General features: G+C 46.9%; 1 protein-coding gene across 1 annotated transcript in view; it reads right to left on the bottom strand.

Moving 5' to 3' along the window:
• TRIM65 (tripartite motif containing 65) overlaps window positions 1–20306 on the bottom strand; it is a 123455-nt gene extending 103149 nt beyond the window's left edge. Inside the window, exon 1 of the mRNA XM_085616963.1 lies at window positions 18872–20306. Within this exon, the coding sequence (XP_085473089.1) occupies window positions 18872–19759 (888 nt within the window). The 5' untranslated portion in view covers window positions 19760–20306. The remainder of the gene's footprint in view (window positions 1–18871) is intronic.
• Between the last annotated feature and the right edge of the window lie 2287 nt (window positions 20307–22593).

Here is a 22593-nt window from a genome sequence, read left to right as displayed (position 1 = left end):
TTTCAAATTTGATGACCTGGAGCCAGCTTTCAGAGTAATTTAACTCTTCTCCTTTTATGTTTACCTGTGCTGAAATATATAAATCGAGAGGATAATGTTTGGCCGGCACTTATGGCTTGTTCTTAGGGCTATCTTGCTGTATTCAAGGAACCCCATCAGCAGCACTGAATACTCCATCCGGGTCTCTCGTAGAAGGATGATGTGAAATTTCCTCAGGTACTCAACTGTTTCTGGGTCAGAAACTTTTTTTCAACCAATGCCTGAGATGTTCCAAGAACAGATATAAATTGGAGCTGGAGGGAAGTCACTTAGATCAGCAACGCTTGAAGCCTGGATGATTTGTCGAGGCGATGTCACGCTCCCTATTCATAAGACATCATTTTCTGCCAGGACAGAGGCAAAAGAAAGCGGGTAAGGGGCTTGTTTTATTAACTTCACTTAGATTTCAAAAAAATGCACAGATTAGTTCACACTGCTGAGCCACACACAAATGCAAGTGAGACCACTTCAGCTCAGGCCCCCTGCCCCCGCTCAATCAGCATACATTAATGGGCCGGTCCAGCGAGAGAAAGGGAGTAATACCTCCGCCAATCTGTCTCTGGAAAGGCCACTCAGGCACCCGCTGGGCCTCTGGCGGCATCCTAATAGCACAGACAGCCCCAAGGCTACCCAAAAAAGCAGCCCACAGCTAGAACTCGGCTATCGGCCCTTCTGCCATTTCCCGAGTGCCCAGGTTACCAATCCGACCCTGAGCCGGTCCCTCTCTTGTCCCTGGCTTCCCACAGCCAGTGGAGCAGACTCTTTGAGGACGCGCGTTTATTCACTGAGGGAGCGGGAGGACTGAAAGCACTCTAGAGCGGCTGATTGGGAGCTGGTATACTTTGGTACCTGAAATTGTGCAGTATTCCTGCGACAGCGCCCATATGCAGCGCGATAAACCATGACCCGCTGCTGGGCCCACAACTACACGTTCCCTCTCTGATCTGCGAGGACCTACTGGACATTGATACAATGTGCTCCTGGTGACAGTTGCTGCCCCTATTGCTGTCTATAGTGGCTGCTGCACTACGTTTTTGTTAGGTCTCGCCTGAGTTAGCGCATGCGCTGCGCTGCGAAACATTTAGTAATTGGCTTTTAAAAGTGCTACCACACACTTTTGCTGGCCTAGCGCTTGCGGTTACGCCATCTGGATTGCGATCACTTTCGCTGCTGCTGTGCGCACACCACTCGCGTGCTTTTTTTTTAAATTTCCTTTTTGCACACCTGAAGCCCACCGCCTTTCACATGCGCCCCTTGTGGTTTTCTTGTGACCTCCTTAACTGCACACGCTGCCATTTATTGTCTGGACGCCTCACGTCTGCTCTGCCTGAATTTACCCTCAGACATCCTGTGTTCAGTGCCACCTTTGGTGTGTGCTTTGGTGATCCATACCGTACCATCGTAGTGTTCAGCCCGGTGTATATATACAGCATCTCATTGCTGATGTTTGAATAGGTCTCGCTTATATCGTCAGGTGATGTTTGATGAAAACAGTGGCAGGCTGCGCTCTTTCATCATGCTTGCTTGCACTATCATAGGTTTGCTCGCGTTCTATTTCTACCATTATAAATATTCAACGCCTCATCAGGGGGAGTAAGCGCTATATAAATACAATTACAATATATAATAGTTGCTCTCGGTCTGTCACAATTTTTGCTCGCTCCCACCCTGTCATATGTAATGTTTGCATGCTCCGTCGTCATAAATAATGTTTACTTGCGCTCTGTCGTATGTTTGCTTGTGCCATATCATATTTATTTTTTCTAGTTTTGTTGTCACTTGCGCTCTGTTGTTATATGTAATGTATGCCATGTTTTCTCTCTCTCTATTGTTACATGTAACTTGTGGTGTGTTTTCAGCTAGAATGTTTGCTCGCACTCTATCATATGTAATTTTTGCGCATGCTCTGTCTTCATATGTTTGCGCATGCTCTGTTGTCATGTTTGCTTACAGTGTTGTCGATGTATGCTCGCACAGCTTCGTCATATGTAATAATTGCTTACGGACGGTCTGTCGGCATTTGTAATGTTAACTCATGTTGTGTTTTCATATAGAAGGTTCGCTGGCGTTCTCTCGTCATATGTAATTTTTGACTGTGCTTGGTCGTCATAAGTAATGTTTGTTTGCACTCTGTCATACGTTTGCTAGTGCCTTACATATAATGTCTATTTTTTTGCTAGTTTTATGTCACTTGCCCGCTGTCATTTTTTTCTCTCTATTGTCACAGGTAATGTTTACTCATGCTGTGTTTTCATCTATAATCTTTGCTCGCACTGTATCACATGTCATTTTTGCGCATGCTCTGTCATTTTCAGCTTACAGTATTGACGATGTATGCTCGCACATTGTTGTCATATGTCATGATTGCTTACGGCCTCTCTCATTTGGAATGTTAACTCATGTTGTGTTTTCATATAGAAAGTTTGCTGGCGCTCTCTTGTCATGTAATTTTTGTTCATGCTCTGTCCTCAGATGTAATGTTTGCTTTCCCTCAGTCATGTTTGCTTGCTTTCTTTTGTCCTATGTAATATCTTCTTGCACTCTGTCTTGTTTGATCTGTGACGCATATGTAATGTTTACTCTTGCAGTGTTTTCGTATGTATTGTTTGTTCCAGCTTTGTCATATGTAGTCTCGCTCACGCTCTGTTGTGATATGTTTACTTATGGTGTTGTCATGTTTGTCTTCACTCTGTAATGAGATGTTTGACCGCACTCTGTCGTCAATCGTTTCCATACCTTAGTTGTCAGCTCACGTATTAATCACACTCTTGAATCTGTAACATTTTGAAGCAGGCCTTCTCTTAAACCTTCAACTCTTAGAACCAGGTGCTATCATTCAATCCTAGCCTTTCATACCTAAGTCCCGACAGCCTAGGCCCAGTCCCAGATCACCCCACACATATGCAGGGTAAGAATCCACCTTTGTACACAGATACACGGTTAAAAAACTGAAATGGCTCCTCTCTCCCATCACAGTGGTGCATTTGTTTAAATTCAGTTGATCCCTGGCAATCAGGGTCGAGTTCAGTTCATCCATTTAGAACATTTAGGGCAGACAAACCTGGTTGCCTTAAATGGTAAAGGGGCCATCCGGTTAATGTCACACCAGGTCTGACTGAAACCCAAGTAGACATCTCCAAATAAACAAACTTTATGGATTACGAGTTGTTAGTGATTGCTAGGGATGCAGGACTAGATAAAGAGAAGTTACATTTTCAGTTCGGATTTATGTTTTAAAAAACAAAAATAATAGGCATTGTCATTTACAATGCCAATAGCTTAAACCTGCGTAAAGGCGAGACCTATAGCATTGCAAATGCTTGTATTTTCAAGTTTACATTCCAGATATAGTCATTACAAAACATGCCATATTGTATGTGAAGTTGTGGGGGTTATTGTGTCATCTGCTTCAACAAGTTCAGCAAAGCCATTAGGTTTCTAGTTTTGTTAAGGGAAATGTTTGATTATACTTTGGAGAGGTTGTGTGTCTTCCTACTGCCTCTTTTCCCTGCCTCTGCTTTATCCTCCTTCCTCTCATATCGTCTCTTTCTCTCACAGCGTCTCTCTCTCTCCGCCTGTGTTTCTTTCTTCCGTCTCTCTGCTCCTCCAGCGCCCCCATCCCTTTCTTCCTCCCGGTCAGCCTCCGCCCCCCTCCCCCCATCTTTATCTCTACTGGTTCTCTGTTCTCATTCCTCCAACCTTGTGCCCCTGTCTCCCACACTCCTTCACTCTACTCTATCTTTCTGCCTCTCCTGTTCTTGCCCCCCCATTCTGTTTCCCTCTTGCCCTCCTGCCTGTCTTCCCTCTCTACCTTCCTCTAACCGACTCTCTCACCCTTTTGGTTAGCTTCCTCCCTTTCTCTGTCTTTTCTGTTTTTCCCTCACTCGCTCACCCTTATTGCCTTTGGTTCTCCAATCCTCTCCCTCTCGTCACTAATTTCTGTCCCTCCCCTCCTTTCTGTCTCACTTTTCTCTGTTTGTTTTTTCCTTTTCTCATCTCCTTTCTTCTTTCTTTTCTTCCTTTCTTTAAGAGCATTTAAGTTACTATTAGGCTGTAGATCTGGATGGATTTCATTGGTTAGATGTAGCTCTTAGTGGATCTCGTATGTGTTTTATGACCCTTGTAGACCACTGCGCAGGCCGAGGAATATTCTAGTGTGCTACACATTGCCAAATACATCAGCGATGAAGCAGATGACCCCGGCCTTCTTTCCTCGCTCACAGCATCCAGACCGTCCTATGGTACCCTCCCTCCAATTGAGACCAGGGTGTGCTAATTCTCAGTTCAACAAGTAAGCCCCATCTGTGCACCACAGCACACTCAGAACACTCTCTGGAATGTTTTTTAATGACAGTTTGTCTCCTGGAGCTGTGCTGCAATTTGTATATTGTGTGGTGTCCCCTCTGTGCACAGTACAGGACAATTATACGAGTGTCATTTTAGTATTGTGTTATTATAAAAATCTCAATAAAGAGCAATTTAAACAAAAGTCGCTCTCTGTGTTAGCTGCTCATATGGTACAGTCTTCTGTTAGAATCATCCAATGTAACAGAGACGTCATTATATGTGATGAGTTGTGTGGACAGTTGCTGAAGGAAGGCTGGAGTGAGGAAGCGGGCAGTTAATGACTGATAAAATATACTATTCTACCTGAAATAAAGACACACTCTTTATCTACAGATGGGTGATCCATGTTTACTGCACTGGTAGAGAGCTTAAGGTCAAAAACCTGGTGTGTCTCTGACTTACGGGTCCCTTGTCATCCCACAAATCTCAACCTCTATATCCACCTCTTTCTCTACCTCACCTACATCTTGCTCTATCATCTATTTCCCTGTCTTGCTAGCCCTTCTTTACCTCTCTACTTTCTGTCTGCCTCCCATTAACTTACTCTTAGCTCCTGTTTGTTTTGCCTCTCTACCTCCCACCTCTACTCACATCTCCCTCCTTCATCTCTCCCTCTTCCTCTCTTGTTGTAAGTTAACTCTCTTTACCTGACCAGAGACTAAATCCCTACCCTTCTCTCTAACTTACTTCTCTACATACCACACTCTGTGACTAGCTGTCACTTCTCTATACCACCTAATACATTTCTTTCTCTGTCGCACCTTTCTGTCCCATGTCTCATTCCTTTACCTAAACACTCCCTTTTTACCTGTCTATTTATACATGGTTACGTACCTACCACACTAGTGCTCTACCTTTAAACTCGCTCTGTACGTCACAACTTTCTTTCAATAAACCTCAGTGCCCCACAGCACTTGCCTCTCATGACCTCAACTTGCCACCTCTCTCCGATCCTACCTCTAGATCTCTAGCTCTCTGCCCCTCTCTTCTCCTCAAGTGCCTCTCTCTCTCTCTACACTTTCTCTTCTTTCTGCATCTTGCTGCTCTGTTTGCATCTCATCCCTCTTCATTTCTCTTCCATTTACTTCACCTCCCTCTTAATTTCATCTCTCTTGATCTTGCCCTTTCTATCATTTTTGCCATCTATACCTTACCTTTCTCTACCACTCGCATGCCTCTTTTTACCTCACCATTCTCTCTTTCATTTCTCTCTCTGCCTGACAACTCACTGCCTCATCTCTCTCTTCCCCACTTCTCATACACTATCTAGCCTCTCAATTTACCTCACCTATTGGCCTTCTATGTCTCTTTTTATTAATGTCCTCTTTCCCTGACCTTTCCCATTATTTTATTTCTTTTTCTCTACAATGCTCTCTCTACCTCTTCTACTCCATCTATCACTCCCTTTGCTTTCATCTCTCTTTCTATCTCCATCACTGTTTCCGTTCACTCTCTCTGCTTCCAATGTCTCGCTCGTTTAATACATCTGTCTTACCTCTGTCTCTCTCTCCCTATTTCACCATTCTCTACTTCTCCCTCCCCCTTCCTCTGTATTAGCCTCATCTCTCTACCTCATCTGCACCTCTTTTCTCTCTACTTCTCATATCTTTCTATTTTTCATCCCACCGGCTCTACCTGCCTCTCTGCTTTGTTTACCTGACCGGTCATTTTGTGCTTCACCTTTCTATTTGTGCTATCTCATTATAACTCGCCTCTCTTGCGTTCTTATTTCTCTCTAGACCTTGCCCCTCGGGTTGGCACCTTTCTTACCAGCCTACATTTAAAACTGCATGCCCAGCTTCTGAAAACAATCATTGGCTTAGCCAATAAGTCTCGCCTTTGGGGCCTTATAAGTTTTTAGCCATGCAACAGTTGATGTTATTGCACCAAGGATACTGTGCTGCATAACTAAATACTTATAAGGTCTCAAAAGTGAGACCTATTGGCTATGCCAATGCTTGTTGAGGAAGCAGGCTGCTTCTGCTACAGCACCCGGGGGTCCTGAGAAGCACGGATTAGTGGGCCCTCTTCTGTGCCGCTGTGTGCTACTGTCTGCTCCCTTGCGTTGCCAGCACTCGTCAAGGGATTCTTTGTGAGGGGCTGAACCACACATTGCCCTGCAGCCATGCCTGCCTGCCCCTGCCGCGATGTTGGGATATTGGGGCTGCTCGGGCTGTCAGTCTCCTGGGAATTGACAAGTGGGCCCCAGGAGGAGTAGACACATCGTATTGACACACCAGGCACCACCCAGCAACATGGGTAGGCCACACAGTCACCCAGGGCGCTACTTCAAGACCCCCTCTGGAATACGATCGGTTGGTTGGTGGATAACACAGAGCCACACGCGGAAGCCACTCCTCCTGTCTCTATCAGTGACAAGCTAGACTCTGCTCTAGCAGCAGTTGAGAGGATCGGCGCCACGCTGGAATACACGTGGACATCAATGGAGAGTAAGATAGATGCAGTGACAACCGATCTCACATTGTTTCATGCGGATCACCTCAAACTTGCTAACAAGGTCCATACTGCTGAACTAACTATAACTGACCTTTCGCTGAACATGGACTCCTCGATACGACAACTATCGGAGCGCGTAGAGATACTGGAGCGTTGGGCGGAGGGTTGATGAAGACGCTTTAATGTATGAGTGGTAGGACTGCCAGAGGGAAATGAGGGATCAGATGCTGTTGGATATGTTGAACACTGGATGAGGCAACTGTTACCCCAGGATACCTTCTCACAGTTCTTTACAGTGGAGCGAGCGCACCGGGTCCCTGCGCGTCGGCCCCTCCCAGGATCTGCTTCCAGACCATTCTTGTTCCATGTGCTGCATTATAGAGACAGGGACGCTATTTTACACGAAACGCTCAAGCTGGGGGAGATCACGTTAGATAATGCCAAGACAATGTTTTTCCAGGATTACACTATGGAAGTGCAGAGAAAGCGCAGCTCCTTCCTCCCAGTGAAGCGACATTTACAGGAATTTGATATTCGCTAAGCTCTCCTTTTTCCAGGGTGTCTGAGAATAGTCCCTGAAGGCAAGACACATTTTTTTACTCTTCTGAGGATACATAGGATTGGCTTGAGGCGGCGGGACACCTGGTCGATCTGCTGACTTTTGCACTATTCCCTGCTTCAGGATGCCGAATCATCACCGTAACAGGAGACAGTCAAAGCAAAGCATCACCCAAATAAAAGCTATACCAAATTTGGAGCAAGTTATACAGGAACGACGAAAGGTCTTACAAACTGCTGCAGAGATAGGTGAACGTGATCGAAACTCAGGGCAAGTTATAGACTCTGTCCGATCATTCAGCAATGAAGGATCCTCAACTAAATGTCCACCAGGGCAGGCTCTTCCGCCTGACCACAGTCCACACCGCAGATGTCTGATGTGTGTTAAAGCCAGGGACGGCTCCTCCGCTAAGGTGGAGAAGCGTTGCCCCACTGGTTTTCAGCACTGCAAAAAAGGAAAAATAAAATGATAATAATACAATGTTATCATCATTTTATTTTTCCGTACTGAGGCAGATCTGCGGGCAGGGCTCGGCTGCTCACAGAGCAGGGGGAGGAGTGGTTAGGGCACTTTCTAAGTGCGCATGCCAGTTTGGTCGGCCGTCTTGGCCGGCCAAACTGTCATGCGCATTTAGCATGTTCTCCACCGGGCTGTAATGCACTGCCTGGGTGGAAATCATGCACAGCCTCCCAGTCCCTATCTGGGTACCGAACCACGGCGCTCAGACCAATCAAGACGCGTCTGTCATGGCGACAGCGGTGTCAGTATTAGCTTAGGGGAGTCTGGGCGCCTGTGTGCTTTCGGTTCATTAGTAAGCAGAGGCGGAGAGGACGGAGGAGAAGAAATGTCCGGCAGGTAAGTGATCTTTTCTTTTTTGTTAAATCCCCTCTGCCCACCCCACTAATAATGCCCAGGAGCAGCCACCACTCGATAAAGCCGTCAACTAACACCCAGCAATTTCCTCATGGTTATGATGCACAATTTGACCTGTTTGCACAAAATAGTGTGCACTATACTTAGATTTGTTCAATGGGGGTATTTGGCCTCACTTATGAGGATCTGTCGCCTGATCCAGGTCTGGACCTTGGCTACTCAGCATCTGTCAATGGATACCAACAGGTGCCACAGGTTTGTACCAGACATGGGGTCCCGAAGTATCCTTTGCAGTCTATACGGTGTATATATACTGGCTGTTTAGCTTTCCCCCCCTTAAGCTCTACGACTGATTAGCTCTTGTTAAGTTTATCTCTTCACTTGTTTGGGCGGACACATGTTGTGCCTCTGCTCTAATGGCATTACTATTAGATTGTTATTGATTTGTATTTATTTGACCCGCAGCACTTTCTGTATCAAAATTTCATTACACACTACGCCGCTGCGTGGCGCACAACACTGCACCATAATTGACTCGTGCACATCCCGAAGACTGGATGATGTGCCCCGAAACTCATTGCTCACTTTAATATACTTACGTGGAATGTGAGGGGCAGGCACACTCCATAGTGTGGCTACTCAGTCTACACCTACTTAAAACATTGCTCAACACATTGCGCTACAACAGGAGACCGATCTTAGACACACTGAAACTGTTAGGTTGCAAAGGCGCTGATGTGGACAAGTGATTGACACCAATTATTCCAGTTATGTTCGATGGGTGCTGCTGTGGATAAGACCTGGGACACAGTTTATTTGAAAAGACAATACTATATCCAGAGGGACGAGATGTCCTTGTGAAGGGACGTCTGGATGGCAGACCTGTCCTTTTAGGATCTATTTCACACTGGCCAGATTGTCTTCTTTCAAGCGTTAACGAGCATTCTGTCTCTGTGGTGTTATGTTATGTTAATATGATTTCTAAAGCGCGACTGTTATCCCAAGGTGTCCTGGCACTGAGCACTGCCTAAATGGTTACTGTTGAGTGAATGACTATAGCGTAAATTACTAGGTTTTCAGCCCTTTCCTGAAGGAGAGGAGCTCAGTTGCATTTCTGAGGTGGAATGGTAGATTGTTCCAAGCTTTTGCGGCACATGTAATGAAACTCCCGCCACCCCAGCTAGATTTAGTAACTGGGGGAACAATCACTTGTTTTGCTGCCATAGAGCGCAAGGTTCTTCTGGGAACATACCATTGAAACCGTTGTTTCAAGTAGTCGGTCCTGCTCCCTTTAGGGCTTTGAATTGCGCCCGGTGTTGGACTGGGAGCCAGTGAAGATGTCTTAGTCCCTTCTTGACCAAGACAAACCTAGGTGTACCCGTCAACAACCTGGCTGCTGCATTTTGCACGATTTAGAGTCTCTTCATGTGTCTCTTTTGGATGTTCAAGTAGAGACTATTACAGTAGTCCAAACCTGGCATAATGAGAACTTTATATTCCTCAGGATTCTGAAGAGAAAGAAACATGTAGAGACAACCCCACTTATCTGGTCCCCGAAAGTGAGACTACTGTCCACAATGACCCCCAGATTCGTCACTTTCTTAGTCGGTTCCGGGAGAGTTCCCAATTCTTACAGCCACCAGTCAGGCGTCCAGAGGTTTAAATTGTTATCAAATATATTAACCTCTGTTTTTCCAGAGTTAAGTTTCAGGCAGTTCGAAGACATCCCCCCCGAGATGGCTTTCATGCAGTCATGACATCTTGTTCCAGTTTCAGTTTCTTGGCCACACTGGAGGGACTATTTGCATGTCATCCACGTAAGATGTCAATTGGAACCCGAATGATCTTATCAGGGCCGCCAATGGGGACACATATACATTAAAAAGTGTAGGGCTAAAGGACGACCCCTGAGGTACCCCACAAGGAAGGAAGAAAGGCTTTGACCTATCTTTATCCAAGTCCACCGTTTGAGTTAGGATTTCAAGAGGTTCCAGGCAGTGCCTTGTACCCCACCATCAGACAGACGGTCCATCAAAAACTTATGATGAACCGTGTCGAAGGCTGCCGTGAGATCCAACATGATCAATATCACAGTGCCTCCCTGGTCCAAAGCCTCTATTACCTCCTCTGTGGATTTAATCAAGGCCAGCTCTGTGCTATGTTCAGCTCTAAAGCCATATTGTGTTGGATCCAGTTTATTGTTAGTCTGAAGGAACAGGCTGAGTTAAACATTCAAGGCTTTGTCAATCATTTTTGCCGGTAGGGGGAGGTGCGAAATGAGTCTATAGCTATTCAAGTCCTTGGGATCGGGGTTTGATTTTTAAGCATTGGAATAAAAGATGCCATTCTCCATTTTTTTGGAAACTGACCCAGGTTGAAGATAGTATTGAACAGGGGGGTATGGGCTGTCACAATAATCTCTGGGGTTTGTTTAATCACAGACGCAGGACAAGGATCCAAAGGGGATCCTGACCGGATCGCCATCAAAAGTTTAATCGAATCTTGAATCTCTAATGGTGTGAAGCTATCTAGTATCGATGTTATTTTGGCTCCAATGGGCACCACCCTGGCTGATGCCTCAGTACCCTCTTTCTGTGTATGCATAAATGAGGAAAAGATGGCTTCCTCCTTTTGCTGGTGTGGTGTGCCATAGCTAATTGGAGGAGATTTAAATACTGTAATTTATACTAACTGAGATCGCTTCTTTCGCCCATTACCTCGAACAACTGTAACCTCCAACGCACAAATACTAACTCATTGGCTTCAGCAATGGCAATTGGTTGATACATGGTGATTTAGGAACGCAGACACAAGGGTTTATTCATTCTCCTCTGCCCCTCATAACTTACATCTGCACATCGATAGGCTAGTGGCCACACAAACGTTGCTTCTCTCCATTACATTGGTGTACTACATAGGACGAACTCACTCTGACCATAATCCCCACATGGACAGTTGAATTAACCCCCCATTCCCACCCAGCACTTTTAGGCCGCATTGTTGGGAGATTCCCCATTTAGAATCTCCTTTGAGACAACAATTACAGACTACTTCCACAATAATGCAGACACGGCCTCCACTAAATAAGTGGAGTGGGATACCTTCAAAGTGACGCTGCGAGGGCATTGTCTGGGTGTACAGGGGAATATGAGGCGAACGCTCATCAAAGATATTTCTAAGCTGGAGCATACACTCTTAGACTTGGAGACTAAACTGCCCATGATCATAGCAGATCGGGAGCGCTGGCGCGTCAAGAACATGCTGCACTGCTTGACAAGTTGCGCTACCTTGATTATGCTGCTTACTTGGCATGCACACATGCCACCACAGATAGAGCTGGACGACTCTTGTTGTGGCTAGTCTGGCAGGATCAACCGCATAGACCCATAATGGTACTGCGCTCAGAGGCAGGCTCCCTTCACTATATACAACACGCTATTCATGAACAGATGACACTACACTACACTGGGTATACCAATCTGCTAAGATAACTAACATGGATGCATATGCTGCATTCAGCTGACCTCACTGTACCTGTATTACCCTAGATCAGCGAATGAAATCAGACGAACCCGTTAGGTTAGGCGGGATTCAAAGCGCAATCAAGGCACTGATAAATGGTAAGTCCCCAGGACCTGACGGACTACCCGCATATCTGTACAAAGCATACAAAACTCAGCCGGCCTCTTGGTTGGTGGCAGTATGAGGAGGCCCTCTCCATAGGAGTACTATATGACTTTCAGAGGGAAGTAACCGTCATCTCCTTGCCTGGATTGTGGGAGACGCTGTTGCGCCCTTGACGGGATAGGGTGCCTGCTACTCTGCCACTTCCTACTGAGGATCGCGGCACTGTTGGTTCTTACAGACCACTGGCATTGCTCAATGCTGACTACAAGGTATTGGCGAAGGTACTTGCAGATCGTCTAGTCCCTTTGGCCCCGGCACTGGCTCAACATGATCAAAATAGATTTGTCCCCACTCAAAGCCCCTCTCTGAACTTATGCTGCTTATTCCGGGTCCTAACCTACGCCCCTTCTGCCTGGCCTCGAGAGGGATGTCTGGTTTTAGTCCTTGAGAAAGCCTTTGACTCCCTGGAGAGGGGTTACCGGTTTGCTGCGCTGACTCAATAAGGTATAGGCAGTCGTTCCATTTACCTGGTGAAACTATTATACACGGACCCTCTAATCAGGGTCAAAATGGGACCACTCCTTTCAGATGCCATTCCCAGTCATAGGGGGACGAGATAGTGTTGCCCACTTTCACCCCTGCTATTCTCTCTGGCGATTAAACCACTGGCATCGGCGTTGCGATGCTAGAGCGCACAATGGGGCATTCCTTCAGGCAATGGGACACATGTAATTTCATTATATGCAGGTGACATGGTACTGTACATCGGAGACACTCATAACATCCCTCCCACAATGGCTTCCATCTTGACATGTTTTACAGCAATCTCCAGGTTACGTGTTAACTGGATGAAATCATGTCTATTTCCTTTTCTCCCCGATGTTATTAACCTCTGCTCCGCGATGGGAGGGACGCAGTTGGATTGGAGGCAGAACACCTTCAGATACCTGAGGGTGCAGAGATACCATTCCTTGACGGACATATATGATGGAAATGTCACTCCGGCGGTAACGTCGTTATGTGCCAGATGGTCTTCTGGCGCACACTACCACTGGCAGAGGTTCTTCCCCGTCTCTTATATTTCTTCACTAATTTACCTATCCACTTCCCTGTAGCATTCTTCTGGATGTTCGATCAACAGGTCAGGGACTTTATTTGGAGGGTGTCAAGAAACAGGGTGGCATTGGCAAAGCTCTACTTACCCACAGATAAGGGAGGTCTAGCTGCCCCAAATGTTTAACACTACTACATTGCTGCCCAAATCCAATGCATTGCGTAATGGCTAGCGGGGTTACATCTATCGGACACAGCCCATCCTGCCCTGGTTGGACCTTCCAAGCTATTGAGCGCCTCTTTCACCAATGCGTGAAAACCCAAGTCTATCCTACTGAAGATTGCATATAAATGCTACTGTAGATGCCGTCATCTTACCAGACATGTCCTTCCCTGTGCTCTGCGGTTATAGTTACTGGGAACGCCTAGAGCTTCTGGACCAATAACCTCATCAGAGCGGACGCCTTGGAATGCTGCGGTCATACATATACTGGGGGACCTATATAGGGATGGGTTCCTGATGGCGTACGAGGCGCTGATGGAAGAGGAGGGTCTGCACCAGGTCAATTCCTGTTCAATGGTTCGCTGATTGCTACACTGGTGCACCACTGGTGAGACATGACCACCGAACTGCCCGTTCACCTAAAGATACAATACTTACAGGTTATGGGGAGAGGCAGTCACCTCATACGCTGGTTCGCGGACTCCATACCTCTACACACTATCCCACAGCTTCGAACTTTGCGTCAGTGCTGGAAAGCAGGTCTGTAGCACAAGGACAAGGAGTGGGCAGCATTGCTAGAGGGTCCCAGACAGGTGTCACACAATGCCAAATTTAAACTTATTCAACTTTAAATAATACACAGAGCTTATTTCATCCCTGCCAATATTAATCGTTTTTATCGTAGAGATGACGCGGCTTGTCCGCATTGCGCATGCGTAAACGCTGATCTACTGCACATGCTTTAGGCTTGCCCCTATTTACATACTTATTTGCACAATATCACCTCCACATTGTCTACTTGCACGGAACGTTCAGACCTACATATATGAGAGGTATGTCTCCTGGATTTGTTCCGTAGACACAAAAAATAAAGGATCACTTCCCGAGCCCTAGACTTGGGGTTTGTAATGGCTAAATGACTTATTACCCGACGATGGAAGTCTCCCACCCCGCCTTTCACAGCCTGGAAGCACTCAATGATGACCGGGGCGCAGGCTGAAAGTACAGCTCTACATAGGGTAGGCAGACTCGGGTTTCGAAAGTACCCTATTGCCACTTATTGGGACAGTCTTCACTGATTTACAGGACTAATTGCACATGCACACAAACCTGTAGTCAGCGAACACACCACTACAGAAACACCTACAGGATTAGGTTGTAGACTGACCTTTACCGATATATCTATCATCGTGGCACCCTCACCGTGCACCCATGTTTCAATGTTTTTGGTGCTGGATATCCCCCATGGCGTTAGGCGGTGGTTCAGAATGCCCTGTGTGGACACAGTTTATAAAAACTGTGTGGTCTGGCATGTTTTCAAATTTTAGTTTTCAATGTTGAATGATTTATAAGTATGGATCTGTAAATTACACAGTTTCTAACAGTTCTCTATGGGGACTGTCACATTGATATGTATCGTGCTGTACTTAAAAATACTTCTAGTTGAAATACATGCTACTACTGCACCTAGATTATGTTTATACCTTGATATGTGGGATTGATAGAGCCCTTTTATTACCAAGTTGTATTTACAGAGAGTCCACAGTCTGGCCACTGCGCTATTCTGGTTGTTTTACACCTTTTTCTGTATTCTACAGTGTAATAAGTGGTCAGGCTGTTGGTCATTAGGACAGTGTATGCATAAGGGAACATAAAGAACAATTTTCAATAAACAGATTCAAACAAAAAAAATCAATAGTTGCCTCTAATATATCCAAAAGAGTAGCCTAATACTTTAATTGATTTGTGTTCACTTTCACCGAAGTTTTCGAGCCTTCGTGAGTGATGGCTATATGCTTTAAGCTGGGGTCAGATGTAGTCCTTAGGTCATGGATTCAGATTTGCAGTTACCTACATGTTTGAAGTATAGGCATGGCGATTTACGAAGTTGAGGAAAACTATCTCCTTGCTAGTGGGAGCCCCTTTCGGGCTACTGGAGACATTCTCTTGTTGTTCCCTCTATGCAGGGTTGAGTCTATGGAGAGAGGTGCATGATGCTTGCAGGTCCAAAGTCGAGCCTGAATGGGTGATGTAAGCTTGGTGGAGTTAATGAACTTGGAGGCCTTGATAGTTCAGTATCTGAGCTAGAGTTATTGTAAGCCAACAAGCAGGGAATTAACTTTCACTTGACAGGTGACGATGTGCGTTGTATTATTTATAAGTTGCTCTGTCTTACATGAGAAATGCACTGGGTCTGTTTTTTCTCCTGGGTCTTTGTTACTTGTAAATCCTGTTGCTCCCTCTTGACAGATTTAGCATGAAAGTCCCATCTGGTGCGTTAGATCAGTGGGTCCCTAACGGCTACGGCCGCTAAGGTAGGAAGGTTGGGAAGTCTGGGCTTGCTATAGCCTCCTTGCCACAAAGTTCTGAGTGATTCTCTTTGATGGTTTTGAAAAAAAGTAAGAATATTATAGGTGGAAGGACTCTGCCTATTGTCATAGAATTGCGTGTGTGCAACTTTTTTCGGAGCTTATCCGAATTTTAAATGTTTTGTCTGATTAAACGTTTTCAGTTCCGGATGGGGCAGACCTAGTTCTTCCAGATCTCACTGAGTGCCTCTTAAACTCCTCTTTTGCTTTTGAGATCCAGTTTATGATCAGATCGACCTGTACCTCCACATGTGCTCACATTTGCGCCTTTGGTTTGCTTTCTAAAAATCACACCTAGACTTCTTTTGAGGCCTTTCTTTCCTTAGTGTCCTGAAAGATACTCACAATATTGCGTGTTGAAATATTTCTTGTCCAATAAAACTCGGATCGGCTGAACCGCAGTTGCTTACAGAAATACTGGCTGTGCTATTATGGTTCTCGCAAAACGTTATTGAGTAACACTGGTCTATATTGAGTAATTCCACACAGAAAGTTCTGTGACACTCACAATTTGCCTACAAATGAGTTCCATGTGAATGCCTGTTCCAAGGATTACTTGATACTCCTGTTCGCATGAACATAAGGATTGCTCTTGTTTTTGGTCAAATACAGTGGTCTACTTGGACATCACGTCGGATACAGGAAAGTACAGCATCTTCAGGGTACCATCTAAGGGGTCCTTGACTTGGGGCTCTTGTACCATTCATACCGTTATGCAGTTATAGCTATGCCTAACAAGCAACGTTGTGGAGCACTTCTGTGAGTTGTTCTACTGACCTCCAAAAAAACAGCACAAGAAGGTGATTTTGAATGAGGATTGTCACAAAGGGCCTGATTTAGAGTTTAGCGGATGAGTTAATCTATCGCAAATGTGACGGTTATTCTGTCGGCTTTATTACAAATGCATTATATCCTATGGAACTTGTAAGAAGACTGAAAAGCAGGCCACAACGTTTGTGATGGAACACCTGTCCCTCAAACTCTAAATCAGGCACTAAGTCTTTAATTCCTTCGGTCCCGAGGACAGCCTTGAGCCGTCCTGAGCACTAATGCTCGTGTGCTGGGGACAGCTCCAGGCCATCCTCGCACCTGAGGCAGGATTTCCTTTCATTTATATTAGCCGCGGGAGCTGGGGTAAGAGCTTCCTCAGCGCCTGAGGCTATTTTTTTTTTAAATGAGCCAATCGGTTCATCTCACTTTCACTGCTTCGTTGCTTGGGAGCATATGTCAGCACCCCGAGTACCAAAGCAACAGGAGAGGTATCGTTGAAAAGGTGAGGAGCCACTGCGGAAAGATACCACTGGAAAGGGGAAGAGTCTCCCCTTTCCAACGGTACCTTTCCCTAGTAGATCTTTGCTAGGGAATTGACGCAGAAGGGCAAACCTCAAGCAGGGATCCACCCACTAGACCCCCCAGGGAACATTTTTAAGGGGAGAGCGACTCCCTGGCAAAGGGCAAATGCTCCCCCTCCCTCATGCCCAAAAGTCTTTCTGTGCCCCCCCCTTTGAGCAGATTGGAGGTTCTTACCTCCAACCTGCCCACCAGAAGGGCAGAAAATGTCCTAGACACCAGGGATTTTTTTATGCAAGCAAAATTGGGGGGGGGGGCTCCCTCCCAGGCATCAAGCCCAGCCTCCACCTAAACACACAACCGTCAGCAGTCTGTGAAGATAGGAGGCGTTTTCCTCCAATCTTATTTGGAGGGGGGGCTGGCAATGGGCTAGTGCTCCCCCCCCCCACAAGTCTTTCTGCTCCCCTAGGGGCAGATTGGAGGTTCTTACCGCCATTAATCAACCCCAGGGGAAGGGGGGACAAAACGCCCACTAGATCACAGTTTTGTTTAAAGGCAAAATGGGTAGAGATAGCCCCCACCCACCCATACAACCCCCAGCAGTATTTCTGCCCCTGTCGGGTACCACCATGGATTATATTTTGAGGGGAGAGCGACCCCCCTGGACACAGGTTGATGCTCCCCCCCCCCCCGAGCACAAAGGTCTTTATGCCCCCCCTCCCTTAGCAGATTGGAGGTTGTTACATCCAACCTGCCCATTGGAAGGGGCAGAAATCTCCCTAGACACCAGGGATTTTGTTTTGGTGAAGAAATGGGTGGGGGTGGCCCTCCTAGGAATTGGGCCTAACCCAACCCCTCAGATGACCGGTAACAGTGTTTCTGTCTGTAACTCCAATTTGCCCATTGGGAGGGACAGAAAGCCCACTAAACCTCAGGGAGTTTTAATTACTGCTATAAGGTTTGAGGTGACAATTGCAAAAACAACAGTTGATGGACAGAATGCAAAACAATGTCATACATTCACCCCAGTACAGAGATCTGGGCCTAAATTCATCATTTTCTTGCTCACCATGCCATTCCAGTTTGAACCCAGCCTTATGCAAATCAGTCTTGACCCTGTGCCCAATGGGAACAGTCCAGCCCAACTGCCAGGCCAGGTCCTCCCTGGACTGGAAACAAGCATCCTAGGACCAGTTTCGGGGTTTCACCCCTCTTCAGCCAGGATAGGTTGAGTCCAATGGCATTGAGAGCACGGGACCCACGTCTGGGCATACCCATCCCACTCGAGGTGACAAATGCAAAAGCAACAGTTGATGGACAGAATGCAAAACAATGTCATACATTCACCCCAGTACAGAGATCTGGGCCTAAATCCATCGTTTTTTTGCTCACCATGCCATTCCAGTTTGAACCCAGCCGTATGCAAATCAGCCTTGACTCAGTGCCTCATGGGAACAGTCCAGCCCGAACTGCCAAGCCAGGTCCTCCCTGGACTGGAAACAAGCATCCTAGGACCGGTTTTGGGGTTTCACCCCTCTTCAGCCAAGGTTTGGGGTGGCCTGCCCACACACCCACTCATCAGGCCTAGACTCCACCTTCAATATGACCCCAACTGTCTTTCTGACCCCCTGGGGACTAAATCACCCCAGTCTTTTTGGCAAGAAGAAAAATTTTGACTTTGGATTTTTTTTTATACATATGGGTAGCAGAGTTGTGCTAAGTCCCAACATCGTCCTACTTCTATGCTGAGCTGAATGGCTGCACTTTTCGGCTTGGGTCAGCTGCCACCTGGGGAAACCTATCAAACCCAGGGAGGAGTCCAGGGGACAGCCTTGCGAATCCCATCAAGTTTTCTTACCCACAATACCCTGCAAACCTCAAACTTTGCCTAAAATTGCACATTTACCTTGCATTTCTGTGAGGTAAACTTACGGAATCAGCAATAATTTAAAAAATTCCTACCAATGGTCCCTATGTTTACACTCTAGCTTTAAAATGTTCCCTGGTGCCCCATCACTCATTCCCCAGGCTCACCTCCTGGCACTTCCTCTGCTCCTCTGTTAGGGCCTTGGGGTGCTCCCGACATTCACGCACCGTGCACTCGCAGCAAATGCAGCGCTGCTCCGGGATACAGTACAGCTCCAGCGGGCGGCCGTGGCGGGGGCAAAGGGCCTGGCACTGTCTGTTTTGCGTTCTTAGTGAGTGTACTATGGGTTGTTGCTCCGAAGGCCGCCTCTCGGGTGACCCGTTAGGGTCCCCTCCAGTCCACCTCTTCACATCACCTGTGATATCGCACAGGGCCACGCTGTTGGTGAGCTGAGGCCTCTGGGGCTCAGATGCAGAGCAATCGGGACAAGTATAGCCTTGGGCCGCTACGGCACCGGATGCGCCCAACAGTCCCTCTTCTTGATTATAGCGCTTCTCCATGCACTCCCGGCAGAAACTGTGCCCGCAGGGAGTGGTCACTGGTTTCTTGTAGACGTCGTTGCAGATGGAGCAGACCAGCATTTCTTGGAGCAGAGTCAACAAGAGTGGGGTCACTGGGCGCACAAGGGCCTGGTTACTCTGCCCATGCATCGGCTCCAGATGTACCAGAGGCTGTGGCTCCGAGGACGGCGACTGTGGTGAGTCCGGGGTATGCCCGTGAGCCGGCACCACAGCCTCTCTAATCCTGCACAGGGTAACGCTGGTGGCAAGTTGGGGCCTCTGGGGCTCAGAGCTCCGACAGGCAGGACAGTTATAGGCGCGGGTGGGGACTGGGTGCTCGGGGCCAGTCCCCGCATGGCTCTGGTGCTCTGGCTGATTCCAGTGCAGCTCGATGCACGCCCGGCAGAAGCTGTGTCCGCAGTTTGTAGTCACAGGCTCCTTGTAGGGTTCCAGGCAGATAGAACAAGTAAGCTTTTCGTGGAGTGTCTTCAACATTCTGGAAGGAGACGAGGGGAGCGCGGCAGGGATGAATGAGATTTTGCGGCTCCACAGAGAGCAAGGGACGGGCAGAATTCTTACGTGGTAAGGAGCCGGCTTGGAGAGACAGCTTAATGGATCGTGCCCGGGGCAGGTTGAGGTAACAACAAGGGTGTCTGGAGATTGGCAAGAGTAGAAGGCTTGGAAAGCCAAAGCAAACACGAACAGAGGCAAGAGGAAAAATTCTTGTTGGAGATGCGGCGGAGCCGAGATAAGTTGATAAAAGGTACTTTTAAACAGCCTTTGTCATCGTACTTTAGCTGATTTTTATCTATGTAAAAACCAGACGCTGCTCTCAAGCTCGTAGCCTGAAAGTTGCAAACTGGTGTTTTGTCAGTGCTTTTAGTAAGGAGAACCTCGGGGTGAGTATTCTGGGTAAAGGGGGCGAGGGAGAAGCGCAGTCCCGAAGGAAAAGTAAACGGGTCGTGAAGCGCCGATGAAACTGACAGGTGTATTGCCAAGTCCAGGGAGACACCCAACAACACAGACAACTTCGAGGAAGTAGGTGAAGGGACGCTGATTCGGGAAAAGCTTACACCAAATTACTTGAAAGACAAACCCAAAGGAAGACTGAATTACACAATGATATTGATAGGTTACACACATTGTATAAGCATACTCACTCAAGAAATGCAACGACCACCTTGTGTCCCCCACGCTAGGATTACTAGTCATAGTGCCGAGTCGGCAAACCCTCCCCCACTCCCCACCTCAGCAGTAATTGGTCACCCTGGCACAAAATAATCAGCCCACACAAAGTTTGTTGGAAAACGCTTTGCTGCAGGTTCATTTATTTATTTATTCATATATTTATTTATTTATTTTGAAAGTTTTCTATAGCCGAATATTACCACCGAGGGTATCAGAGCGCTTTACGATTTATACATCAAGAGGAATGCAGATACATGCAATCAAAACAGAATCCACAAAGCAGACGATACAAAGTCATATAGAGCAAAGGGAATCTCGTGACCATAGCAGCTGGGCCACAGAACTGCGACTGTTACCTCAGTATCCACTTGAATAGCCAGTCAGAGGCAGACATTTCTTCATCAAGAACCACTTTGACTTCCTTTTTGAAGAGGACAATGGAAGGGTTCACCCTGACTTTAGGGGGTAGGGAGTTCCAAATTCTCTGTGCTATACCGGAAAAAGGCTCGATTATAGGTTTTTTTCTTCTTGAATTTTTGCGGTTTGAGCAATAGGGTGCTGGTGCTTCTGGAGGCTCTCTGGCCACATGAGAGCTCCAGATTCTGAGCAAGGTACAAAGGGGTATTGAAGTGAATGGCTTTGTGTGCCATGCAGGCAATTTTTCATTGTATCCGAGCTTCATAAGGCAACCAGTTCATGGACAAAAGGTCAGGGGTGATATGGTTGTATTTTTTGGTGCCTGGTACGAGCCTAGCAGCTGAGTTGAGTGCAGCCCTAAGAGGAGCAGTCTTCACTCTACGTATGCCGCAAAGGGTTGCGCAACCATAGTCCAGGTTTGATAACACTAAGGCTTGCACTGCGACCTTTAGGTCATGAGCAGGGAGGTAAGGTTTGAGTTTCCTTAGAATGCTGAGTTGGAAGTTCGCTCCTTTGGAGAGGCAGCTGATGTGCCTTTTCATGTTCAGACTTTTGTCTAACATGATTCCCAGAGAGGTTGCAGAATCAACAAGGTGCGGCCTACAGTTAAGAGCAGTGAGATGATTCAACCATTGTTCGATGACCGAGATTGCTTGTGTGGTGCGATAAGTAGGAATTCTGTTTTGAGAGTGTTTAACTTCAAGTGGTTGCGTGTCAGCCAGCTTTGAGTGTCCAGTAGGACTGAATTGAGGGACCAGATGTCCTCAAGGGAGGCGATCTTCAAGTATGGTTGGGTGTCATCCACATACATGTGATAGTGAATGCTGGATGATTTCAGAATTTCTGTCAAAGGCTCCATGAGGCTCCATGAACAGGTTGAAGAGCGTGGATGAGAGCCCTGAACCCTGGGGGACCCCCAGCGTGACCGGCGAAGGATGCGAGAGGGACTGGTTCACCTTGAAGCTTTGAGATCTGTCATGAAGGAATGCGGAGAACCAGTTTAGTACAGGCCCAGACAGCCCCATTCTTTGTTCCAGGAGGTCAATTAGGTTATCGTGTTTGACGGTGTCAAATGCTGACAAAAGGTCAAGAAGGATCAGAAGGCAAGATTAATTTTGATCCAACATTCTTAGTGCATCACCGACAATGTGAGTTAACGCTGATTCTGTATTATGACCCGGGCGAAAACCAGATTGACACTGGTCCAGGAGTTGGAAGTGATCGATGTGGTTGCAGAGTTGGACAAGAACACATTTCTCCAGGAGCTTTGCCAGAGTGGGGATGTTAGAAATTGGGCGAAAGTTGTGAAGGTCCATGTGATCTACAGATGGTTTCTTTAGGATCGGGGTAACTTGACCCGCTTTTAGGCAATCCAGAATAGCACCTTGGCGAAGTGATGCATTGACGATCTTAGTCCAAACAGGGAGTAGGGAGGTTCTAACTACTTTTCAGAGAAGAGGTTCAATGGCAGGGGGTCCTTGTAGTGATTAGACGGTTTCAGAGTAGCCAGCGGTTTGTGTATGGTGCTTTCATCCAAGGATTGGAACAGGCTCCAGGATGCGTTGTTTTTGGGGAGGTAGGGCTGCACCGGGACCGTGACAAGCAACCCAGTGGGCGGGAGGGTCTTCAGCGGCCTGAACGACAGTTGAGCAGAGCGTAGTTCAGCTTTGATGTTAGCAGTCTTATCTATGAAGAAGTCCGCAAATTCATCGCAGTTCGGTAGT

Source organism: Triturus cristatus, chromosome 7, assembly GCF_964204655.1.
Source record: "Triturus cristatus chromosome 7, aTriCri1.1, whole genome shotgun sequence".
In the NCBI taxonomy this organism is placed as follows: Eukaryota; Metazoa; Chordata; class Amphibia; order Caudata; family Salamandridae; genus Triturus; species Triturus cristatus.
The sequence above is the reverse complement of the archived record's forward strand: the minus strand, read 5'-3'. Positions and strand labels throughout refer to the sequence as shown.